Source organism: Callorhinchus milii, unplaced genomic scaffold (assembly GCF_018977255.1).
Source record: "Callorhinchus milii isolate IMCB2004 unplaced genomic scaffold, IMCB_Cmil_1.0 Scaffold1, whole genome shotgun sequence".
Taxonomy (NCBI): domain Eukaryota; kingdom Metazoa; phylum Chordata; class Chondrichthyes; order Chimaeriformes; family Callorhinchidae; genus Callorhinchus; species Callorhinchus milii.
The window spans coordinates 129673296-129699652 of NW_024704742.1; the positions used below are offsets into that span (position 1 = coordinate 129673296).

The window sequence follows — 26357 nt, forward strand, 5'->3', positions numbered from 1 at the left end:
GAGAGAGAGGCCCAGAGAGAGAGAGGCCTGAGAGAGAGAGAGAGAGGCCCAGAGAGAGAGAGAGAGAAGCCCAGAGAGAGAGAGGCCCAGAGAGAGAGAGAGAAAGGCCTGAGAGAGAGAGAGGCCCAGAGAGGGAGAGGCCTGAGAGAGAGAGAGAGACCCAGAGAGGGAGAGGCCTGAGAGAGAGAGAGAGACCCAGAGAGGGAGAGAGAGAGAGGCCTGAGAGAGAGAGACCCAGAGAGAAAGAGAGAAAGACCCAGAGAGAGAGAGGGAGGCCTGAGAGAGACAACAACTTGCATTTATACAGCAAGGTAGCATCTCAGAGCACTTAACAGTGGTGGAGCAGCACACCAATCGAGAGGGTGGGAACCATAAGCATGGTTGAAGAGGACTGTGAGACCCTGAGAGAGAGAAAGGTCTGAGCCTGCAGGCGAGTCCTCGAGAGAGAGAGAGAGAGAGAGAGAGAGAGAGAGAGAGACAGAGGGCTGAGCCTCCAGGTGAGACCGAGAGAGAAATAGAGAGATCCAGAGAGAGAGATGGCTGAGCCTCCATTTACTGTTCCTGATAGAGGCATCTGTCCCAGATGGAGATTCTGCAAAAGGTGGATTCTCTTAAGCTTGGTGATGGGGCTCTGCATGTGTCAGAGACCTGGCTGACCAAAAAAAAGGTCTCCTAAAAACATCCTCGCATCCCCCCAACCCACCCCCCCACACACAGGTTTTTATTGTTAGTGTTTCCCATTGTCCCTATAAAACACTTATGAATGTTATAATAGGCATATTATTGTTGCAATAGTGTTTATTCCCCAGTGTCATTACCTTTGTTTATTCTTCCCCAATGTCATTCCTCTACTTTTGTCCACCTTCCTAGCTCAGGTCTCTAATCTATCAAGCTTCTTCTGTTTTTTTAGGCAGTCTAGTTCCTATTAATTGCAACAAACCCAGTTTGGTGTCTCAGTAAACTTAGATGTCCCACATCCAAATAATTTATATACAGTGTACATAATTTATGTACATCAGCCCTAGCATCGATCCCAGAGGCACATAACTACAAGTAGTGACTTTCCTATAATCTAGTTAATTTCCACTTCTGCCCCCTATTCTATGCAAGTACTTTTATTAATCATTTCTAAAGTATTTTTATATTTACCTAAGTAATTAGAATAATTGAAGTTTTATTTGGGAATTAGGTGTATTTTCTGGAACTGTTTGCTATTAAATATAGATATATTTGACTAAATATTATTTTCATTAGATATATTTGACTAAATATTTTTGGGAAATAAACTAGTTGATGCATATTATGTGTTCTGATTGCGCTGAATGGGTGCTAGGCCTCTCTAAAATACACAATCGATCCACTTTACAGTATATTCAGTGAAGCCCTTTTGAGACGTCTCAATTACGTGAAAGGGTGCTATATGAAATACAAGAATTATTATTATTTACCAGTTGAAAGCCGCTAAACAAATGTAATGTATTATTATCATTAGGACCTCAAATGAGGAAATCCTGTAAATGCTTAACAATTCAATCGGTTGTTTCCGAATTGTTTTGGTGCTAGAGTTGCTTTTCTTTAATTTTCCAGTGAGATGCTGGCATGGGCAAGCGCTCAGATCCACTGCCAATTTCATACCAGTGAGAGTCGTGTCTCTCTTCCTCCCTCTGAAGACACAAAGCACGATGTGCAGGCCGAAAATGAGACAGTCTTTGTCCCAAACAGAGGTAGATTTATCTCCGAGCTTTCTTCTACTTCTCTCTGCCCTCAGTGCTCTTGATATCTTTGTTCTTAAGCTTACGACCATCACTTTATTATTGACCTTGATCTTCAAAACCAAATTTTATACCTGACTGTCATATTGCTCATCTTTATTTCCTGTTGATTTGGTTATAATGCGGTTGTGATGTGGATCTCATCACTTTGCGTGTGAGCAGCTTTCCTGTGCACCTGCCATCTCTTGTACTGAAAGATCCAACGTCCGAGTCATCAGGTCTCCACTGACATCACTTTCTCTATGCCACGTACGCACAGTGCATGGGAAGTGATGTTGGGTCACTTTCTGCATGTATATATTCATTAACTGTAAGAAGCCCCGCTGATGTCACCTCTTTTGCAAAGTTCACATGAGCACAATTATCTGCATTTAGTTTGCAGGAAACAATGTCAATGGCAACCTGATGACCCGGAAGTTGGCCATTTTTTTTAGTGCTAGTCGCTGGTTATACTCGCTTCTGATAAAGTGGGGTCGACAGTAGACTCACTCAGACAAGTTATAATGGGGCTGCCGTGTAATACTTCTGGGTTACTTATCTACACCATTAAATATTTTATGCACTTAGTGAAGCTCCTCCTTAGCCACCTTCTTTCTAGATTGTAAAGATTTAATTTCTTTAATCATAGACTACATAACAGTTATGGAATATAACATTCAATCAGCTTCATTAATAGTTGCCCCACGTTGTCTGAAAATTTTGGGTTTGGTCAGCCAGCTATCTGACCTGTAGAAACCCACGCTTAGGAGTATCCAAACCGATCTGGTTTCACATATGATGCCACCTACACATGGAAATTTCTCTTTGTCTGGAATGGAATACAAACTCTCTGCCAGAGAGATTCACCCTGATTACCTAATTTCAGAAAGATGCAGCTTGGCAAGAGCCAAAGCATGGGAACCCGAAAGTGTATGCTGCTTGAGTTTAAGATAAGGCCACACAGCTTGCAATCGTGATTCCTGTCTATTAAAATTCCCGCTGCTTGTCCAGGTTGGACAACCCTACTTAATAAAGCATTGGCTTGGAGAGTTAATGGAAGCTGAGGGGAAGAGCACCTTCTCTCAGTGACTGGCCTGTTCCTCCAAGACTTGTTGACGTACCAGGTTGGCTGGTCTGTCATCCTGCATTGTACTCTGGACTCACCTGGCTTAGGAACGTTATCTGAAATTGAACAACAAGATTACAACAACAAGATTACATTTGTATAGCGCCTTTCACTCCGTAGGACGTCCCAAGGCACTGGACAGTGGGCAGCATTTTAGACCCGAGCTGGGGTCGGGGGGAGAAGAGAGGGGAGCGGAAGGGGGTGACCGATGGCATGGTCGAAGAGAAGGGTTTTGAGGCGGGACTTGAAGGAGGTTAAGAAGGGGGCGAGGTGAAGTGATTGGGGGATGGAGTTCCAGAAGTTGGGGGCAGAGTGGCTGAAGGTGAAAGTGGTAGAACATAATAAGTCTACTCTCTGACCCCTACTCCACCTCATTTCATTCATTGAATGTTTAAGTCCCTTCCGCACCCTATGTGTTAGTAATGCCTTACATTTTGCAGTGTATAAGCACACTTGAGATGATACCTGAGTGAAGGGCGCTTTACAAAAATTTGTATTAAGTTTGTTAATTGAGACTGACAACAAACTGTAACACCTAATAAAATCTGCCTGAATACAGGACCACGTGAAATATTTTTAGATAACTTGAGATGTAAATTCGAGTACAGCATTCAACACATCATGAATTGCATGCAGTCAGAACACGTGAGTGTCCCCTGACCAGGATCTGCTAATTTGTTTGTTGATTTAATACATAACTTAAATTGTTTTCAATTCATTTTCAGGTGAACGAGGGCAATGCCTTCTGGCCACTCCACCCAAGATACTCTTCTGTGACCTACGGCTTGTTCCCGGTGAATCAAAATCCTGTAAGTACATCCAGTTTTGTAAAATAGTATTTTTCCCCTCAGCTTCCATTAAAACCCAGTCTCAAACCTCCATAGAGCTAGAATAAGAACTGTTATTCACCCACAAAAACACACGGTCACTCTACAGTGTTGTGTATCCTGTGAAGCACGTTGGGGCGTTCTTCTGAGGTGAAAGGTACTTTACCGAATGTAAGCTTTATTACTATGGTCAGTTGAGCCTCATTTACTTGCGCTATTGGGTTCTTTGATCTTATTACTGATCAAGTTCTTATCACTATGTGCCTGTTAGCAAGGGTAATAGTGGGAAGAGAAATCAATGCAAGACCCAGAGGCTGCAACATGATATATTCTCCGAAACATCGCCAGACTACGGCACTACCTCACCCCTCACGCTGCTGAAACCCTGGTCCACGCCTTTATCACCTCAAGGCTGGACTATGGGAACTCTCTCCTCGCCGGCCTTCCCGGCCCTCCCTCCACAAGCTGCAGGTCATTCAGAACTCTGCAGCTCGTGTACTGTCCCGCACCGGGCTTCGGGACCACATCACTCCCACCCTCGCTCGCCTCCACTGGCTCCCCATCCCCCAGAGGATCGAATTCAAGATCCTCATCCTCACCTACAAGGCCATTCACGGCCTTGTTCCCTCCTACCTCTCCGACCTACTATCCCCTACCTACCTGCCCGTACCCTCCGTTCCTCTGGCTCCGGTCTGCTCCACATCCCCCGCCCCAACCGCCCTACCATCGGTGGCCGGGCTTTCAGCCTCTCAGCCCCGAGGCTCTGGAACTCTATCCCCCAGTGCCTTCGCCACCTCCTCCCTTTCCTCCTTCAAGGCCGGTCTCAAGACCTTTCTCTTTGACCGTGCCTTCAGCTCGACTCTCTACCCCCTCCTTGCTCCCTCCCTTCCCTCCCCTCACCCTGACCATTTCCCCACTGCTCGGGTCCTGACCCAACTGTCCAGCGCCTTGGGACGTCCTCCCGACGTGAAAGGCGCTCTGTAAATGGAATCTTGTTGTTTTTGTTGTATTTAAACCACAGAATGATGTAATGTGTATTATTACATGAATTACACAGACTTTGGTGATGCTCAGTAAGTAAATGTGGTTAGCTATACAAACCTGTGAGGTGCTGGCTTGGACACTTGAATCTGTTCTGTTAGTTGATCACAGTATCAGTTTCTGATGACCTCTCAGGAATGTGGGAATATTCAATGACTCTTTAAAGTGAATATTTATTTGGAATACTCTTTTCCCATGTGAAAAATATAAAGTTTGAATCAAAAGGAACTGGATAATCGCTGTTTGAGAATGACAATCTAAATCATCCGATTAGGCAAAAATAAATTCAATTTACGCAATATTTGTTTTGTATGTATCTTTCAAAGTTTAGTAATGTACTAAAAGGAAGTGCTTTGTTTTGCAGTATTAAGTAGTAATGGCTCTCAGTGTTGTTATTACAGGATTACGTTACGTGTCATGACATTCTGCCCTAAGATATTATGCAAGGATTACTTTCTGTTTTACAATGAAGATAAGTTTTCAAAAGAAATCAAAGCATGATTGTAAAGTTGAAGATATACCACACACTGCTCCTGGTACCGAAATCTTTTGCTATGTTTGTCTTTTCCATTTCTGAAAAGACCTGTCATTTAACCTTGTTGTGCTTGGAATGTTTAGATTCCTACTGTGAAACCGTGCCTCAAGATGGTCCGCCATCCTTCCGTGGCCAGTCAGTGAAATACGTTTACAAACTGACTATTGGTTGTCAGAGAGTAAACTCTCCTATCAAACTCCTGAGGGTCCCTTTCCGGGTTTTGGTGGTTTACGGTAAGTCCCTGTTACTCCTTTCACATGTTTGGCCTCATTAATTTTTTGCTGTACAGATGATTTTGGATGGTAATTTGCTGGAATATTATTTATTTTAAAGCAATAAAATTGATGTTGCATTTTGTGGTAAATATTAAATTGCTATATTGGAAACTAAGGATTTCTTTCCCTTTTAATTTATTAAACAATCAATTTTCCAGTTATTCAAGCATGATTATAAATAATCCCTGCATTTGATATAGCAACTTATTTTGTCTTTGAGACGTCTCAAAGTGTTTCACAGAATATACTGTAAAGTGAATTGACTGTATATTTTGTGGGCAAAACTCGGCAGCCAATTGCACTCAGCAGTGTCCCACAAACAATCTTGCACAAAGAGCCTATATGGTAACTGAAATGCTGTATTCTTTTCTTTGGTCTTTCATACAGGAAGATTTCATAACTCATTCCATAGATTTCCTGTATGTCATATTGCTGTGGGTGACTATTCCTGTTTGTACTTGTGAACAGTTATAAAGAGCTTCCTCATTCCCAGTTGTGCCTTCTCCCTGTATACATGCCAGTTGTGTTCACACTTCACCTTTGCATAGATTAGAGATTTAACTAGCACCTTCCTGATCTCATTTGTAATATTCCCAAACAGAATTGTTTACATTGATATTGTTGGCAAAATTTGCTAGAAAATTCATGCCTATTCATGCGAGTCCCAATCTGTTTTCCACTGCCATTTTGCCAGCTTTCTTAAGGATTTGCTGATTTGTGATTTCTGATTTATGGTGAGGAATTTCTCAGGGAAGTCTGTAAATCAGAAGTTGTAAATCAATTAATGTAAAAAATCTGATTTGCATCCTCACAAATTAGACCCCGGTTTAAAATCAAAGTAATTATAAAATTTCTTAAATTTGGATGCAATTTTAATTAAAAAACACAGATTTTTGTTGAAAACGCCTCTTTTAAAAAATAAAATCTAATTTAAATAAATGGTATTTCTGATTCGAACCTGTGATCTTCTGCTCTGAACATTTTAGTGAGCAATTACTCTCGGAGTCACTGGGGTGCCCTATAGTTTAATTCTAGGGGTGAGCATTTAGTTAACAAGTAAATTTCTGTCCCCATCAGGGTTAGAAGATTATCAGCTTACCCCAGATGAAGCCGTGGCCCCTTCAAACCCGTTTTTGGATGAAGATGAGAACATCAAAAAAGACACCAGATTAATTGATATGGCAACAGAAATGCTGATGACCAATACTTCGCGACGTAGCCTTCGTAAGTGTTAAGCAGCAAATTATTTATTTGTTCTCATTGAAAACATGAAGCTAGCTGCTTAGATGTAAAAGCACCTACGTAAAGAATGGAGAGAAGAATCCGGTATTATTATCTAATGAGGATATTGTATGATCTAATTGATTAAACTTGGTGTTTCTTTCTGTGCAGATCTGTATAACATTACTAATATCCGAGGGAAAGTTGGAAAGTTCTGCATCTTCAAAACCATCTACAAGATTGGCGAGGATGTTGTGGGGACATTCGATTTCTCTGAAGGGGACATTCCGTGTTTACAGGTCAGTACAATTAGAAAATATTTGTATCTACCGGCTGACCCCATTTATAATGTGCTTCAGTGTAGCTCAGGTCCACTCATAGTGCCATCACACTTTGAGCCACTGTATACCAGAAGAGCAGAACACTTCCAGCCTCCAGTGCTGACTTGCCAGCTTCCTAAAGCATTGATGATGTCCGTTCCTGTGCGCTGGATATGCCTGTTATGAGCAGGAAGCACTGCTGATATCACTTCACATAGGAAGTGATATCAGCAGTGACCTGATGATCCAGATGCATTGACTGGCGACCATTGGCTGAATGACCACATCCTGTGTTGTGAACTTTCTGTGATTGTTTTCAAGTTAATGTTTTAAACCCTGTAATATGAGCAACGCCTCTCTCCTTGGTTGCAGTTCTCAGTAGCTCTACAAACTGAAGAACACATACAGGAGGAGTATCAGAGAAAACAAGGACAGCCCGTTTCCCTTCATACACACGCACGACACCAGGAGTCATGTTTGCACACAGCTAAGACGCACTTCAGTTTACCTATTCCACTCAGCGTAACACCTAGCTTCCTCACCAGTGTTGGTAAGAGTGCCTTTTTGTCTTTGTATGTTATACAATTGGATGGGGTCAACACTGCAATGTGGTAACTCATGTAAATGGTATCTGGCAACCCGCCTACTTGAGGTGACAATGGCTGACCTACTTTCGTAAGAAACACCAGAAGAGTAAATTAAGCAACTGTCTGATCATTCAAGCGTTCTGAGACTGTGGAGTGCTTTGAGACGTCTCAACAAATTTGAAACGGTGCTATATGGAGTCCTGTAGCTTAGTGGTTAGAGCACTCACCTCGCAAGCAAGAGGACTTGGGTTTGATTCCTGTGCAGGGTGAAACGTTGCACAAGTCCACACGCCTGTGTTTACCTAGCAGTAAGTAGGACCCTGGTTGTTAGTCAAATGGAGAATCGCTTTTCCAGGGGTAATAATCCCTTCAAAAAAAAAATGTTGTCACTCAATCCACGACTGTTTGTGGGATACTGCTGTGCGCAATTGGCTGCCGTGTTTCACCCACAAAATATACACTCAATTCACTTAACAGTATATTCTGTGAAACGCTTTGAGAAGTCTCAAAGATGTGATAAGGCTCTATATCAAAAATGCAAATGCAAGCATTATTATATCAAATGCAAGAATTGATATCTGCCTGTTGCTGAGTATCTGATGGTGTGATATTTTTTGAAAGAAAATGAGCTAGAATCTATGCAAAGATTCTGAGATGTGACTTGTCTGGCCCGGCTTCAGGTCCCTCATACCCCTCGGCCCCACCATTGGCGGTCAGGCATTCAGCATCTCCGCCCCCACAATCTGGAACTCTATCCCCCAATCCCTCCTCCTCACCGCCTCGTTTGCCTCTTTCAAGTCCCGTCTAAAGACCTTCTTTGACCGTGCCTTCAGCCAACCTCCCATCCTCACCACCCCTGGCCTGCACCCCTCCTTGACCCCAACTTCCAGCTCGGGTCCAAAAAACCCTGACTGTCAAGTGCCCTGGGATGTCTTTCTGAAGTGAAGGGTGCTACACAAGTCTAATTTGTTGTTGTTGTTTTAAGTTTTAAAAGGTCTTTGCACTTGCTTTCAAGCAGTGGCTTGACACAATCCATTTAATTTCAGTGTCCTTGAGATGGCGCTTACACTTTGAGTTTGTGACGGCTCGTGAACCAGTGGAACCACCTACAGTCCTTGAGAACCAATCGGAGATCATTACCTGGACTGGGGCGGAGCGGATCGATGTGGACACGTTCAGCTGGGATCTGCCCATCAAAGTACTTCCAACCAACCCTGTACTTGCCTCTTACGTGTCACAGTTTTCCTCTTCTAATTCTATCAATATTTGAGTTTTATTTTCTCTCTGTAAATACATAGATTGTATTTTTTTGGAACATTTACATTCCTTAGCCTCAAGATGTTTGCTTCACCTTTGATGTTAAGTAATAGTGGAACTACAGTAGGTGGAGGAATGTCAATATTATCATTGCCTAGGAGGAGGAACAATCTGCTATAGTTTTTAATCCGCATTGTTCTAACTGTGAAGCTAATCATTCAAGACCCCTTGAATATGCAACTTTGTATAATATTATGATCATTCCAGTGGACTTCCAGTATGAAAGAGTATTGCTTCCTATCCGTGTGGAAATACCTTGAACAAAATCTATGGTGATAGATTTCTCCAAATGACACAACATTATGGAAAGGTTCTTAACAGAGGTTCTTAAAACAAACTTAATTTCCACTTTTTCTACAGCTTTTAACGTATTCTAATATTTTCCCTGTCAATTTCAGATTCAAACCTGGTTGCCTTAAGAACGTAAATGTTAATATGCAACACTAAATAGTTAGTACTCTGGAATAATGGGTATAAAATACTTAAAGAAATTCACATGGGAGGGAGCAGATTCTAAAATAGGAAAACCTATTGAAACCCTAGCTCAGGGAATGTTGTAGCTCCACACACCTGTGTGATCATTCCAACTCGCTAGACCTGCTCATAAATGAGCTGTTTGAGATTTTAAGCTAAGAGTTAGTCATAGTTATCAACAGCATTATAAACCCTGTGAATCAACTGAATGACAGATAAGAGCCGAGGCAAAATAATTCTTTCCGCTAAACATTGAATCAGATTATCTCGTTTTCATTCTTTCCATTATTAGTAAATGCACAAGCATCCAGGTACTGTTTCTTCAATAGGAATGAAAGAAATGGACTGCGTTTTGTAAAAGCAGTTTACATGAGTGAGCTAGTTTTGTACATTTTAAATTACCATAGTCTTGATTGTTTTCTTGCCTGTTTTGTTATGCAATTCAGGTCCCAGTATTTGCTGAAGATTAAGAATTGCGATTTGCTTTTATTTCTCTAAATCAGGCAGCTTCTTCAAACCCGGAGTTGTATTGTGGATATTTATTGATGGCATTAAGTGGTCTCTAAAGTTATAAGCCAGTATATCCTGTATGTTTTCCAATTTGGAAACATTGTGTGTATCCAAATTTCTCATGTAAATAATTTCTCATGTAAATAATAAATAATAGGTCAGGGCGAAACCTTGGGCAAGTTTCCTTACTCCACACGCCTAATAATAATAATCCCTCCAAAACCAAAAACAATAATAAATTGGTCATTTTCAATCTACGACTGTTTGTGGGACATTGCTGTGCGCAATTGGCTGCCGCGTTCGCCCACAAATATACAGTCAATTCACTTTACAGTGTGTTCTGTGAAGCGCTTTGGGACGTCCTCCCGACGTGAAAAGCGCTATATCAAATGCAAGGATTATTATTATTATTATCTATGCCATGTACTAGTCTCCAATCTCTAACCTTTGTCTGTGCTGTTCTTAAATTGACAATTGATTTAGTCTTTTGATTCTTTTCCGTGTGGAAAGCACTCTATGTCACATTCAAAGTCAAGAATATACAGTGTGGAAAATTGTAGGCACGCCCCTGCGTCTTACTACACCTTGGCACAGCATGTTCGTTCAGCGTGTTCGTACCTCTCGGTGAGGTGCTGTATCTTTCTGCCATCATTTGTTAGCTTTGTGTTGTTACAGAATTGCAAAGAGTTTGCAGTGTTAGAAACAATAGGAAATATATTTGTTTAAAACCAGTTTAGTTACTACAAAGAAATGTATGTGTGTGTGTGTATTTAAAGCCATGAAAGTGCATTAAAGTATACGAGTGGAAAGTGTAACATTAATAAAAATGATAATATTTGTTTTTACACCTGTAGTTTTGACACCAGACTCTAAATTTATTACATTCAAAGCCGTGCATACTCTGGATAGCTGTTGCGCCCACAAAATACATATACAATCAATCTGCTTAACAATATAGTCATTGAAGCACTGTGAGACATCTCAACAACCTGTGATAAGGTGCTATATCAAATTGCAAGGTTTGTTCTCTAAAGTAGAATGGTGAAAATGAATATGTTAATAAATTAATGAAATAATTCATTAAGGCCCACGGGATTAATGGGAACATATTAGCATGGATTGAAGAGTGGATAACAGGTAGAAAACAGAGAGTAGGGATAAACGGGTCATTCTCGAATTGGCAGGATGTGACTAGTGGAGTGCCACAAGGATTAGTGTTTGGGACTCAGCTATTTACAATTTACATCAATGATCTAGACGAGGACATTGAATGTAACATATCTAAATTCACGGATGACACTAACCGAGGTGGGAGAGTAAGCTCTGAGGATGATGCAAAAAGATTGCAGCGGGATATAGATAGGCTCGGGGAGTGGGCGAGTCGGTGGCAGATGGAATTTAATGTGGGGAAGTGTGAAGTTATTCACCTAGGTAGAAAAAATAGAAAAACAGATTATTTTCTAGAGGGAGAGATTAGATAGTGTTAGTGTGCAGAGGGATTTGGGTGTCCTTGTACACCAGTCTCAAAAAGTTAGTTTGCAGGTGCAGCAATCAACTAAGAAGGCGAACGGCATGTTAGCGTTCATTGCAAAAGGTTTAGAGTACAAGAGTAGGGAAGTCTTGCTGCAACTGTATAGAGCCTTGGTAAGACCGCACCTAGAGTATTGTGTGCAGTTTTGGTCTCATTTAAAAAAAGACATACTTGCCCTAGAGGGGGTGCAGCGTAGATTCACTCGGTTAGTTCCTGGGATGAGGGGACTGATGTATGAGGATAGGCTGAATAAACTAGGGCTGTATTCTCCAGAGTACAGAAGAGTTAGGGGAGATCTTATTGAAACATATAAGATTCTTAAAGGACTGGATAAAGTAGAGGGTCTATTTCCCCTGGTAGGAGAATCTATAACCAGGGGTCACAGTCTTTAAAATTAAGGGTCAGCCTTTTAGAACAGAGTTGAGGAAACATTTCTTCACTCAGAGGGTAGTGAATTTATGGAATTCACTACCCCAGAAGGCTGTAGATGCTCAGTCCTTGAACATCTTCAAGGCTGAGACTGATAGATTTTTAAAAAAACAGAGGGATTAGGGGATATGGGGATAGGGCAGGTAATTAGAGTTAGGTCTGAAGATCAGCCATGATCTTATCGAATGGCGGGGCAGGCTCGAGGGGCCGAATGGCCTACTCCTGCTCCTAATTCTTATGTTCTTATGTTCTTATAATTAATGGTGCAAAAATAGGGGAACAAAAGGGAACTGTTATTACCTTTCCCAACAGTGGAGTGATGTCATCCTCAAATTAGTTGTGGAGGAACATGTGAGGAAGAACCGTGGGGAAATATTACATATTTCTTCCCCAGTGACTAAGATTGATCATTCTCCATAAACAGCATTAGCCTTCGTAGAGTAACACCCTTTTAGAAGTAAGCAAAGCATTATAGGACAGTGCCATTTCCTACAACTGTGTCATATTGTTTTATTTTCTTGGCCTGCAACCCAAATGCATAATAAACTGCAAATTATTACATTGTGAAATGCAGACGATTCTGGATCATTGAAATGGGATATTTGCAATAATGCCTTGGGATGCCCTCCCAATGCGAAAGGTGCTGTATAAATGTATAGTTATTATTGCATTGACATGTTAACCTTTTGACATTAAATCACATTAGTTTTTCAGGCGAGGACTGAATAATTTACTGAATCAGACGTATCCGATGTGTCAGGCTTGCGCTGTAGCTACTTGGCGTTTGTTGAGACAAGGAAAGCTGGAGATCTCCTTTTGGATAACGTAGACTTGGCACATCTGTGAATCGTAGTGAGTTTCACACCATTCAGGAAAGTTAATAGGATACTGTGTGCTGACCAGATTCCAATAGTGAAAAGAAGATTATAAGAATATGCCACAATGTCATTTATCCTAGTGTCAACTAACACTGTTCTGGAGGTTGGTATGTGCTTAATTTTAACTAATATAGTTTCTTAGTTTTATATTTTAAAAATCATGGGAAACCCCCTCCAGTAATATATGTTTATGTCTAGGCGTGACGATGCCAACTCTGCTCCCCATCTCTTCCCTACGCAACCTGCGGACAATGCAATACAAAATGACATTTGTATAGCGCCTTTCACGTCGGGAGGCCGTCCCAAGGCGCTGGATACTCAGGGATTTGGACCCCAGCTAGGGGTCGGGATCGGGGCGAATCATGACTATCCAGAACTATGCAACCCATATCCTCTCCCGCACTAGGTTTCGTGAAGTCTTATCACTCCCATCCTTGCTCGGCTCCACTGTCTCTCCATCCCACAGAGGATTGAGGTCAAAATCCTCGTTCGTGTGTTAAATTCCACAAAATCTTTTAATGTCCACCTGAACAGGCAAACAGGATTTTGGTTTAATGTCTCTTTCCAAGGGTACCACCTCCAACAATGCAGTGCACTAGCAGAACTGCACTGGCTTGTCAGCCTAGATAGAAGCTCAAAGTCCTGATGTAGAGCTAAAGCCCACAACTTTCTGATTGTGAGGCAAGAGCACTACTAACAGCCTAGCTGACACCACAACTTTACAGAGGCTCCAGGCAAATGATTGAATACGTCCTTTTAATTGCTATCTACTTGTTTGATCACTTACAAGCTGGAACTATATATTTTTGGAAAACAAATGTTTATTTTCAGGGGTTGCACTCAGTGACAGAATCAACACATGACTCGCAATTCGCAGCATCCAACTCCAATTAGATGGAGACATGTGCAGAGGAAGCAGTTGCTGGTCAGCCAAGACTCACTCATTTCATACCTATGTCCAGAGTATTGACACCTGATCGAAACAGGTACATTTCCGTAAGTCAAACAGACCCACGCTCACAATTTACAGGTATGTTAACATCAGCCCTGCCTTTTGAGGAAAGCTTACATTTCCGTGCATTGAATGGGTTTAATTGAATCTAAACGACACATGATCCTGTAGGATTTGGGGATCAGCTTTGTGATCTGCTTCAAATGTATTTTAACATAGAATAGTAATCCTTGCATTTGTTACAGCTCCTTATCATGTCATCAAAACATCTCAAAAGAAGGAGTTTTACTGTGAAGTGTGGCAATCTGCGGTCAGCAAGGAAATTAACACAATAATCTAACCCAGATGGGGAACAGAAAATAGGAATTGTACTTTAGCTCTGTTTTAGCTCCAAAACTGTACGTTCTTTGTTAGGAATGAAAACCAGAAGTATATAAAAACAATGGTCAGCAAGTTGCAATAGCAAAGAAACAGAGAGAGAGAGAACAAAGTGACAAAAGGAAAGGAAGAAAACCAGTGAGAACAGCAACAACAAGTTACACTTGCATAGCGCCCTTCACATCGGAAAGACATCTCAGGGCATTGGACAATCGGGTTTTGGACCCGAGCTGGGAGTTGTGGTCAGAAGGGGAGGAGGGCAGGAGAGAAGAACATAAGGCGAAAGGTAGAGAAATCAAAGAGAATAACAGAGTGAATGGAGAGTAAAGGGGAGAGAAAAACAATTTGCACTTATATAGCACCTTGTATGTAGGGTTACATCTAAACACTTCATAGGGACAGGGACAGACACTGAGCAAGGTGGAAGTGGCCAAAGATACGGTTGAAGAGGTAGGTTTTTAGGAAGGATTTAAAGACAGATAGAGAAGCTGTAAGGATAGAGAAAGGGAAACCCAGAGATTAGGTGCACAGTAATGTTGGGGTGAAAGTGGAGAATCACAGAGAACAGGAGGTGCAAGGAAGTGAGTGAGAAAGAGGATTGAGATACAATAATAAAGTGAGAGCCAAGGGTGTAAAAGGGAGATAGACAGTGTAATGGGGGAGAATAAACAAGAGCAAAAGACTGAAATAATTTTGCATCAGTGTTCAGTATGTTACTTCCATCATCTAATTCTAAAGCAAAACATCTAAATCTTGGGAAAATGCAATTGCTGTTAATGAGGTTATTGTAGTTAATATAAAAGCTGATGTGAAAATGTTATGTCTGTAAACCCTCAACAGTGGGTAATAAAACTATGAGACGTCATGAGCAGGTGTTGACAGGACACATTTAAGTTTTAATTCTTCTATATAATAATGAATTATAATCTATAATCAATGTTGGAGAGTGAAGCAAGGACATTTTAACAAAATGGTGATATTTGGTGCTAATGTTAAGATAGGACGTAATGCAAAGCAAGGAGGCATCAGCCATGGGAGGGTTGTTCCGACCCCAAAAACATTGCACCTTTAAAAACTTAAAAAGGGACTTATTGAACCCACAAGTTATTACAGACTTGTTGGTTAGCTTCAGTTATTACCACGCTGGGGATTTAGCTGAGGTCTAAAGAGTCAGATCATTGATGTAACGAGTTTAGTGGAAGACTCTGCATCCTGATCTGTTGTTTTGATGAACTGAAATTGATCCCATCTGTCCAGGAGCTGAAAACAGGTTTGTAGATTATAATTCATTGAGAAAAGCATGTAGTCACAGCATCAAAGTAAGGAAAAAGACCTTGGGGGCACAAATACAGAAACTAATTGAAATCAAATCTGCTCTGAGCATCCAATGCAATTGTTCAAAGAGGTTCCTTCTTTGATCTCTGAACAGGGATGAACTTCATCACTAGGAGTGTGTGTGTGGTGTAGTGAGAAGAGGAATGGGTGCTAAGAAGGATGGGGTGTGGGGGGGACAGTCAAAATACCCATTAAATCAACAGCCATAATTCTGGGACTTTTTGCTCTGAGAAAATGCTGTCCGTCTAATAATTTGGTATCACGTGGTGGAGGTGAACAAGTACTTCACAGAGGTAGAATGGTGGTTCAGGGGTCGTTTCCACTACAATGACTTCAGCGGTGGACTGGGGCACTTCAACACAACAACAAGATTCCATTTATAGAGCGCCTTTCACGTCGGGAGGACGTCCCAAGGCGCTGTACAGTTGGGTCAGGACCCGAGCAGGGGGGAAATGGTCAGGGTGAGGGGAGGGAAGGAGCGAGGAGGGGGTAGAGAGTCGAGAGGGGAACTGAAGGCACTGCTCTGAAGTGTCAGCCTAGACTGTGAGCTCAAATGTCTCGAACCTGCCAACTTCTGACTCAGAAGCGAGAGTGCTGACACCTGTGCAGTAGTGCACCAATGGGTTTTATTGGCAGTTATTCAGTATTATGTTAGTTCTAACAACCGTCTAGAGTATAAATGTTTCAAATCCTTCCCTTTGTCAACATTGTTTGGAATTCTCATAATATTTTTCTACCTCACTCAGCGTCATGTAGATGTCAAGTTCTTCATTGTCAGCACCAGTGACTCAAAGCAGCTCCATGGTGCCTGGTTAATGATAGCATTGATCACAGGGTGACTGGTGCAATCTTACTTAGTACAGACAAACAGTGAGCAAGCAACGAGAATAATAATAAGCCTTGCATTTGATATACTGCCTCTCACATTGATGTACCAAGGTGCTTCACTGGATATACTGTGAAGTACAGTCTTTTATGAGCGAATGTGGCAGGGTTGCAGGTAGAGACAAAGTTCAGCTGTGCACACATATAGTCTTAGGTATATAAAACCAACAGGTCCACAATGGTAACATTTTTGGCATTTCAGTTTACTTCTCAATAGCAAACATCAGTTTGCACATTTCTGGGTACATTTCCATCAGACATTAATTTTACAACCTCCCATGAATGACACAAAAAACAAACAAAAACCTACTCAGCAGTGCAGTACGCAATTAGGTACAGTACCAGAATTCAATACTGCATTGTTTTTATATTACAAAACAAGATAGGTTTGTTGGACTATTTCCTTTAATACAGATTCAAAACAAGATCATTATGTGCAAAACATCATGTACAGTACAGATATGCTAATTGGAGTGAATGATTTCTAGCAGTGAGCAGCTTTCTTTTTTTGCACGTGATCGACAATACTCTTTTGCAAAAATACTGTTGGACACAGTGCTCCCAGCAATTCCTTTACGTCAGAAAATAACTGGAATGAAATCTTCTTTGCAGCAGTATACACGTCTGAAAAGGTTCAGTGATCCTCAGCTCCCGACTCCCAATCCTCACTGGAAGAAAATTGGTTAAATGGTAACTTTGCGGCAAATCTAAAGTCAGTGGACCCGGGTTTGATTCCTGGGCAGGGGGTTTACCCACTACTGTAAAGTCTATCCACTTTACAATACTCCTGAGAAGCTCTTTGAGATGTGTGAACAACATGCAAGGATTATTATTATGTCTTGGTGGAAAGAAACTTCTCAATTTCCAGCTTTTCCTTTCTCTCCTTCTACAAAATTAGTGAAATTTTCAATCCATCGTGTCTGTGCTGGCCAGCTCTCGTCTTAGTACCAATCTCCTGCTGCTTCCTCAAATCCTATCATATTTCTCCCTTTCAGATATTTAGAATATAAGTATTTGCTGGGCGAAAGACCGAGGTCCATTCCGTTTGCCTTCCACCATCCTAGTAGTCGCATACACATGTCATGTCTTAAACTACATACTATATCCCAAGATATTATTTCCTAACAGGAATCTATCTAATTTGTTCTTGAAATAATTGACACTTGCTGCTTCCACCATCTTTTTAGGGAGCCTGTTGCATACGTTTACTACTCGCTCACTGAAATAGCATTTCTGCAGATTAGTTCTGAATTTACCCCCAATCAAACACAGACCAGGCCCTCTGGTTCTACTGTTCAGTACAAGATAAACCAGCTTGTCATGGTCTACATTATTTAGTTCCTTTAAAGGATTGATCTTATCTATTTGCTTCTTAAAAAAGTTCATATGGATTCTACCTGAACCAGCATCCTCTGTAGAGAATTCCTGATAACCCACCTTATGTGAAACACAATTCTTCTAACTCTCCCTTTGTCCTTTTGAGAAGTACCTTAAGTTTTTACCCTCTGGTTACTGACCAACTGGACAATGGAAATAATTTCTCCCTGTTTACTTTAGGATTCTCCACATTTGTTGTTAAATTACTCCTGTGTTGGTGCAATCTAAATATTTTGAGATTGGTCCTCGGGTAGAATGGCTAAAATACGTTTGATGTTTATTTGACAAACCATTTATTTGTTGTTGTAACACTCTGGTGGGATCGACTGAGGTCTGTAATGCTTTGGCGGTAGTTTTGGTGGCAGTTCAGACACAGCTTCCTCATCACTATTATGCTCGTCAAAAGATGATTTCTGTAGACACAAAATATTTACTGTTAAAACAGCCAGAGGTCGAACATTCAATTGCAGGAAGCAGCGTCACCACTGCCACAGACACACACACACACACACTAGAGGGTGCTAGAGAGGGATCAGGATCAATAATCTTGGGCTAATTTTCCCCTCCCGCAACCTGGGAAGGCTTCGGACCAATTGAGCCTTTCTGTGTGTTCACATGCTGAGATCAGCAAACTCAGCACGGACCGACCCAGTGAATTTATTATTTGTGTGTGACGGAGGTGAAGGGCCAAGCCAGATAATGCAGGACGCTGCTAAGGCTGTCAATGGTGTAATGGACTGTATATTGTGGACCAAACACAGCTGCCAATGGCACAGCAATGTCCTGCAAACTGCCATGAAGTGAATGATCAAATTGTACGTGGGGAGCTGCAGGCTAGGGCATTTTCCACTCTCTTTTCAAATAGTGCCATTGGATCTTTAAACATCCACCTGAGCAGGCAGACGGGGCCTCGGTTTTAACATCTCATTCGAAGGACGTCACCTCTGACAATGCAGCACAGCCCCAGCATTGTACAGTCAGCCTAAACTATATGAGTTCAAAGTCCTAACTGATTAAGACAGGCTGACACCTGAAATACAAGGATTATTATTAACCTATTTTCACATGACAAGACTAGAGATGCACGTGCCTCATAAATTTGCTGAATCTCCCTCATCGCCAAGCGAATTGATGGGTACAGTCTGGGGAACGTGCGTTTGCTTCCTTGATGTTCTTCCTCAGCCCAGTTCTCAGAATTTGTTCCAGTCGTTTCTTTCGAAGCAGTCTGAAACTTTTTATCCGAGATCTTTTTCAGGATCGGAGGCAGTTTGGGTTGCATCGATGCCTGAACCTCGGGAGGCACAAAAAGCTTGGACAGCTCACTGTGCACTCGTGCGTGGCCTGAGAGATTGCCTCCTGCAGCACAGCTGGCCCCTTCCTCCAGAGACACTTTCCCCAGAAAATTTTTGAGTTCCTCATAGTCGGTCTCTTTGTCACATTTCTGAAAGGGAAGGGGAGAGGGAGAGAGAGGAAGAAAAAAAAGCATTGCATTTGTCATCTCACCATCTTCAAACAAGAAAATAATAATACTGTTATAATAATCTTGCATTTGATATAGTACCTTATCACACCGTTCAGTCGTCTCAAAGCGCTTCACAGGATATACTGTAAAGTGGAGTGATTGTGTATTTCATGGGCGAAATGCAGCAGCCAATTGTGTACAGCAATGTCCCACAAACAGTCGTGGAGTGATCAATTTTATTTGGTGGATTGTTGGCCAGGACACTGAGAGAAACTCCCTTCTCTTAACTCTTAAACAATGGTACACTGTTGTTCCCAAATTTTTGTTTCTTATTGGGTAACAGACCATTGTACTCCGAACCTGGAGTTTCATAATCAAAAATTGCTGAATCATAAGCCATAAATTCCACCTAGTCACAGGCTGTGAGTCCATTTAGTCTTTAAATGACTGAGCAAAATTGTGGAAAATTCTTAAATCCAGTCTTCATTTGTAAGCCGGGTTTCTGCAGGTCATTTTATTTTTTTAAAAAAGAATTGGCTTCTAACTTAAAACTGAATTTAAGATTTAACATCTTCTTTACGTTCTTAAAATGTTAACGGCAAAATGAGCTTGCAAGTTTCTCTCCCACTCTGCCCCCCACTCCAAATCTCCTTCACGCTCATTTGTGATAGGTTCCTGACTAGCCTGCTAGACGGAGCATTTCTGTGCAGAACTCCACTAAGGAGGAAACGAAAGACAAACCCAGCAATAGACAGAAGTATAACCAGTAAAGCTGAATACCCCGATGACATGGAAGAGAAAGACTGGCTCACGTTGCGAATAGAGACGCTGACTGAGCCAATGTGGATTTGCAGCATTTGCAGCTTTTCTTGGGACACTTGGTCCACCTAAGACTCAAACAAATATTTAGGAATGTAGCCAATCATTTCAAGAATGTGCCTGTTTGGCCAGTCCTTAATCACCTCAAGCCCGCATACGGCACTTGCTTTGTCGAGTGAGAAAACGGTTGGATCTAATTATGCGCAGGAAATCTCACTGGTGATTCTTAGTGAAAGGAAGTGCCATCAGTGGCCATTCTTGCTCACAGCACACATGTGCAGCATGCAGGAAGTGGCGTCAGTGGCACTTCCTGCGCATAATATGCCAAAGCGCAGGAAGTGACTTGAGCTATGACCCAACAACCTGGAAGCAGACCCAGTCGCCACTGTTTCATTGACCAGTTATGAAGCAGTGTCCAAGTTCCAGAGAGTATGTGGCTCCGGTTGGCAAGGCTTCCAACGGCTTGGAACCCCAGAGCATGCGTTGAGGCCCTGCTGTGATTTAACATAGCCTACCATTGAGAGCACGGTCTGGCGAGGTTCCAGCAGCTTGCCCAACTAGAGCCACCCTGCCCATTAGATTTTGCTTGCATAGTTGACAGAAGCTGAACGGGAAGGGTTCCTGCCCCAGTGACCAATCCACCCCTCCAACTTCTACTGATTGGCCAGTCTGGCTGATCGATCATAAGCATTTAGTTTGTGTTGCTTTATACGGAATAGAAGTTTTCATAAATAAAATATAATCTTCATTAAAATGTGCCACACGTTTAACATTTACACAGACACCACTCACGGTTTTGATTTTCAATAAAAGAGATACTGGCATTCAAACCAATGGCTAATAGCCACTTACACAAAGTGCACTTACTCTGCCTCCATAAAAAAGATATTTCCATTAACAATTACACATCTCTCTTGAGATTGAAACCAATCCTTTCACTATTACCTGAAAATGAGATAATTGAGAGGGGACCTAATAGAGGCATTTAAGATTATTTAAAGGATTCAATAAAGTGGAAGTTGATGGACTGTTTCTACTTGTTGATGAGTTCAACACAATGGGGCATAAATACAAGATAGCTAGTAACAGATGTAAAAGGGAGTTTAAGAGGGACTTCTCTATCCAGAGAGTGGTAAGAATGTGGATCTAACTGCTAGCAATTGTGGTTAGGACAAAATGCATCACCAGAATAGAGAGATATGCAAGAATGGAGTAGGAGGCTTGTGTGGGAATAAACACCAGCATGGATTAGTTTGGCTGAATTGACAATGGAGAGAAGAGAAAAAAATCTAAACGTAAATGAATAATAATAATAAGCCTTGCATTTGATATAGCGCCATATTATGTCTTTGAGATGTCACAAAGTGATTCACAGAATATACTGTAAAGTGAATTGACTGTATATCTTGTGGCCGAAACGTGACAGCCAATTGCACACAGCAGTGTCCCGCAAACAGTCGTGGATTGAAGTGACCAATTTATTACTTTTTTTGAAGGAATTATTACCCCTGGAAAAGCGATCCCCCCATTCAACTAACAGCCAGTTCCTACTTATTACTAGGTAAACAGAGACATGTGGAGTAAGGAAACTTGCCCAACATTTTGCCCTGCCGGGAATCGAACCCAGGTCTCTCGCTTGTGAGGCGAGTGCTCTAAGCACTGAGCTACAGGACTTTACTATCAGTGCAAAAATACTGTCACTGCAAAAAAAAGTAATCCATTAAGTTTCAGATAAACACCTTTCCAGTGGCATTCGTTCCAAAAGCATATCAAACGTGCAAATAGTTACCGAGATGCACAGATTGAGAGTAATCACACTTTGTTAAGGCAAATGAACTCATACCTGGCCACAAGGAACGGTAAGAACTTCCATGAACGGCTGAATCCCAACAGTTTTGTGATACTCCACTAAATCTGGCAGTGATGGATGGGCTCGGTCCTCTCCCAAAATCACATACTTTCCATTCGGTTGCATTTCGATCATGTAGTGTCTGCACCGATCTGCGCCACTTGAGAGATTTGTTTTTAATGGGAAAAAAAAGTGAAAGTTAATTACATTCTTATTTTAAATTATCGCCTTTTGATCCAAATGTTTTTGCTCCTTCCTACCTTTCCAATCTCCTAATCCCCTACCACCCTGTTCGCTTCCTCCGCTCATGGGCTCCGGCCTGCTTCACGCCCCCCACCTTGCTCGCCCCACTATTGGCAGGCGGGCCTTCTGCCACTCTGCACCCACCCTCTGGAACTCCATCCCACAGACTCTCTGCCTCACCCCCTCCCTCGCCACCTTCAGGACCCACCTCAAGACCCTCCTCTTCGACCGTGCTTTTGATCTCCCTGCTTCCCCCCTGCCCTCCAACCTCCTTCACCCCGACCCCCAGCTCGGGTCCATAACTCTGTCTGTCCAGCACCTTGGGATGTCCTCCCGACGTGAAAGGCGCTTTACAAATGTTGTTGTTGTCCAACTGCATTGCAGACTTCTACACTGTGCACTTACTCTATGCATCTGCCGTTCAGGTCATTTATGAAAAGGATGAGAACTTTCAATAAAAGGTAACTCACACATTGGATCCATCAGATAATGAAAGCCAATTTACTGGATAACTATACAGCACATTGAAACCAGGACCAATGTAAAACAACAACAAATGACATTTATATAGCGCCTTTCATGTGAGGAAGATGTCCCAAGGCGCTGGAGAGTCAGGGATCCACACCCGAGCTGGTGGCTGGGATCAGGAGAGGTGGAGGGCAGGGAAGATAGGGGTAGGAGTGTGACTGAAAGCGCTGTCGAAGAAGAGGGTCTTGAGAATGGTCTTGAAGGAGGCATGGGAGGGGGCGAGGCAGAGGGACTGTGAGATGGAGTTCCAGAACGGCAGATAGGCTGAATACTCGCCGGTCAATGGTGGAGCAGGCAAGACAGGGGACATGAAACAAACATTTTAAAAGGCCATTCCCAATTACAAGAAGTTATGTTACGTGAAGGGTGCCATATGATTGCAAGTTGTTGTACAAAAGTCCCCATGTTCACTCTCCAGTGGCTGAATTATTTCAACACTTCACACAAAGTTATCATAAAATATTCTCACGATTCACCAACACTTAAATAAATAACCCTTGCACGTAAAACAACAGCCATACAATGAGACTGTAGAAAAAAAATCAGCAACGCTGATTGCACTAGCAAAGGGGGTTCGCGACTTCAGTTATATTTGTACCACTTCATCAGCTCTTACTATCAAATGCGAGGTTTATTATTATTATCCTACCAACATTGTTTCCACAAGTGAGAGTAAACCGTGAAACCTCATTGGCCTAGTGATTGGTGGACAAGTACTACAGCAATTCACACAGAGACACAGACACCACTGCAGAGCTGTTATTTTAACAGTTTCCATGTTACAGGCTGCTCTGTGTGAGATCAATGCGACTTAAAGCAGGAAGTGATAGTTTAAAGTGTCCCGAATAAGGCAATGTGTCCACAGTGACAAACAACCTTAAAAAACAATCACCTTCAGGGCAGTTTTCTTTCAGATGCTTTCAATGCGATTCGGGGAGTAAATAATCAGAATAAAACTCTGTATCCCCATCACACCAGTCCTTGCCAGGCTCCACTGGTTCCCAATTACTGAATGGAACGATTTCCAGATCCTCTCACTCGTTGTCAAATCCCTTCATGCCCTCGCCCCACCCTACCTATCCAACCTGCTTACCCCCCACTCCCAAATCGCTCAGCTTCGCTCAGCTGGCTAAGGCCTCGTGTTTGTCCCTCGTCCCCTCCACCACCAGTGACTGTGCCTTCAGCCACTACGCTCTGAAACTCTGGAACTCTCTCCCTCAATCCCTCCACCTTTCCACCTCCCTCCCCACTTTCAAATCCTGCCTAAGGACATTCCTTTTTGATTGTGCTTACGGTCATCTCCCCCTTCCCTCTCCCCCTGGCTCAGGGTCAGACTCCCCCACTGTCAAGCTCTCCAGGAAGCTACCGGTGTGAAGGGCGCTATATAAATGCAAGTTGTTGTATAATAATAATCCTTGCCTTTGGCAGAGCGCCTTTCACATCAGAAGGATGTCTCAAATAACTTCACATGATATACTGTAAAGTGCATTATCTGTGTGTTTTTGACAGCAGCCAATTTCACACACAGCAATTTTTCACAAACCTCCATGAATTGAATGCTTAATTCTATTTGGGGGGATGGTGGCCAGGACAGCGGGAGACCCTCCCTTCTCTTTTCGAATAGTGTTATGGGATCTTTAATGTCCACCTGAAGAAGCAGACGGGGTCTCGGTTTAACTCCCATTCCTTTGAACAGTTTCACACACCCTCTCTTCTGTTTGTCCACCACCTACATCCCCACTTTTCAGAAACTGACCCAGTGGGAGGTGACCAGAAGCACGATCGAAGAGGAAGTTCTTCAGGCGGATTTGAAGATGGGAAAGGAGGGGACAAGGTGGAGGATTGAGGGAGAGTGTTCCAGAGTTTAGAAACAAAGTGCTTGACATAAGAGGTTAAAAAAACAAACCACCGCCTTCGGGATGATGAGGCTGTTAAAAGCACATCAACACTCATCAACAACATCAAACTACATTTGTATAGTGCCTTGCACATTGGGAGGAAGTCCCAAAGTTCTGGACAGTCAGGAATTTGGACCCGAGTTGGACATTGGGATCAGGAGGGTGGAGGACGGGGAGGGTAGGGGTAGGAGGGTGACCAAAAGCCCAGTCTAAGAGGAAGGTTTTGAGATGGGCCTTGAAGGAGGCAAGGGAGGAAGCGAGGCGAAGGGACTGTGGGATGGAGTTCCAAAGGGTGGGGGCAGAGAAACTGAAGACCCGATAGCTGATGGTGGGGCGGGCTGGATGGAGGACGTGAGCAGAAGTCTGCTGAGCTCTCACTCACTCACTTTGCTTGTGAGATATTGCAACATAGATATCAAATATGTCAAAGTGTGGCCTGGGCCTATCAACAAAACTGAGCCAGCGTGCAGGAGACAGGCTGATAGAAATGTGACGTTACTACATAAAATAATAGCCAATACTGTGGATATGATTTTAGGAATGTGCCCTTTACCCTATTGAGCCTGGTTTGAAATCACAGTAGACCACTTTAAACCTCAATTCTTTGTTTGCTGTGCACAAGTGGCTGCCATGTTTCGCCCACAAAATATACAGTCAATTCACTTTACAGTATATTCTGTGAAGCACTTTGAGACGTCTCAAAGATGTGATAAGGCGCTATATCAAATACAATTATAATTATTAGTAGTAGTTTTTTTCCTTACACCTGTTAGGGCAGGTGATGGATTTCACACCACAAGTTAAAAATGAAAGGCGGGTGGGCAGGCATTTATTTACTGACGTGAAATAATACTAATCCTTGCATTTGGTATAGCGCTTTTCATGTTAGAACTGGGGCATGTTGGAAGGAGAGGCTTTTAAGGGCTAACAGAGAGGGGGAGGAAGGGCAAAGAAGACAAAGGAGAAAATGGGGTAGAGGACAGGGGATGATGAGTTAAAGAGATGTTAACGATGCAACAAAGGGGGGGATTGCAACAAAGCAGGGGAAATAGAGGTGTTAATAATAATAATCCTTGCATTTGATATGGTGCTTTTCATGTCTTCTCGACGTCTCAAAGTGCTTCACAGAATATACTGTAAAGTGAACTGACTGTATATTTGTGGGCGAAATGCAGCAGCCAATTGCGCACAACAGTGTCCCACAAACAGTCGTGGATTGAAGTGATCAATTTATTTTTTTTCTTGAGGGACTATTATCAGGAGTGTGGAGTAAGGAAACTTGCCCAAGTTTTCACCCTGCCGGGAATTGAACCCAGATCTCTTGCTTGCGAGGCGAGTGCTCTAACCACTGAGCTAGAGGACTCCATAGCGTAAAGGTTGAATGGAAGAACTTACCTGAAAGTCAAAGTGTATCCTTCCCTGCTGCCACTGACACGAATGAGGAAGCAGCCAAATAGTTGATTTGCCAACAAATCTTCAGCTTCCCTGTAAACAAAAGCAACATAAAAGCCTATTGTAATCTGGAGGCACAGCTTGCAATAAGGCAGGAAAACAGCTCTGATCTAAGGAGACGTAGGAAAGGGGAAGATTTAGAAACAGTGTCCATTAACCTCACCTATTCAGCTCCTACACAACCTGCCCTCCTTACAAAGCACTTACGCAGTGTTGGGTAATGAAACAGACTATTCAGCCCAACTGCACAATCACTGCATTTTACAGTGTGAAGTCTTCTGAAAGACTTTAAGATTTTATTATCAGAAGATAATCAAATGGAATATAGAAAGTACAGAGGAGAAATGAAAAAGCAAA

The 26357-nt window shown here is 42.3% G+C and overlaps 2 protein-coding genes across 3 annotated transcripts in view; one reads left to right on the plus strand and one right to left on the minus strand.

The window, feature by feature from the left end:
• rgp1 (GP1 homolog, RAB6A GEF complex partner 1) overlaps window positions 1-10837 on the plus strand; it is a 13226-nt gene extending 2389 nt beyond the window's left edge. The window contains exons 2-8 of the mRNA XM_007897186.2: window positions 1588-1724; window positions 3603-3686; window positions 5364-5513; window positions 6633-6779; window positions 6948-7075; window positions 7469-7646; window positions 8730-10837. Coding sequence (XP_007895377.1) covers window positions 1588-1724; window positions 3603-3686; window positions 5364-5513; window positions 6633-6779; window positions 6948-7075; window positions 7469-7646; window positions 8730-8953 — 1048 coding nt within the window. The 3' untranslated portion in view covers window positions 8954-10837. The remainder of the gene's footprint in view (window positions 1-1587; window positions 1725-3602; window positions 3687-5363; window positions 5514-6632; window positions 6780-6947; window positions 7076-7468; window positions 7647-8729) is intronic.
• Window positions 10838-16554: 5717 nt separating this feature from the next.
• Window positions 16555-26357, minus strand: part of LOC103181001 (myosin-IIIb) — a 70319-nt gene continuing 60516 nt past the window's right edge. For both annotated transcript variants that reach the window (XM_007897185.2, XM_007897184.2), the window contains exons 26-30: window positions 25944-26033; window positions 21874-22039; window positions 18840-19190; window positions 18040-18162; window positions 16555-17040 (exon numbers count right to left, since the gene is read on the minus strand). In XM_007897185.2, the coding sequence (XP_007895376.2) occupies window positions 18043-18162; window positions 18840-19190; window positions 21874-22039; window positions 25944-26033 (727 nt within the window). In that variant the 3' untranslated portion in view covers window positions 16555-17040; window positions 18040-18042. The remainder of the gene's footprint in view (window positions 17041-18039; window positions 18163-18839; window positions 19191-21873; window positions 22040-25943; window positions 26034-26357) is intronic.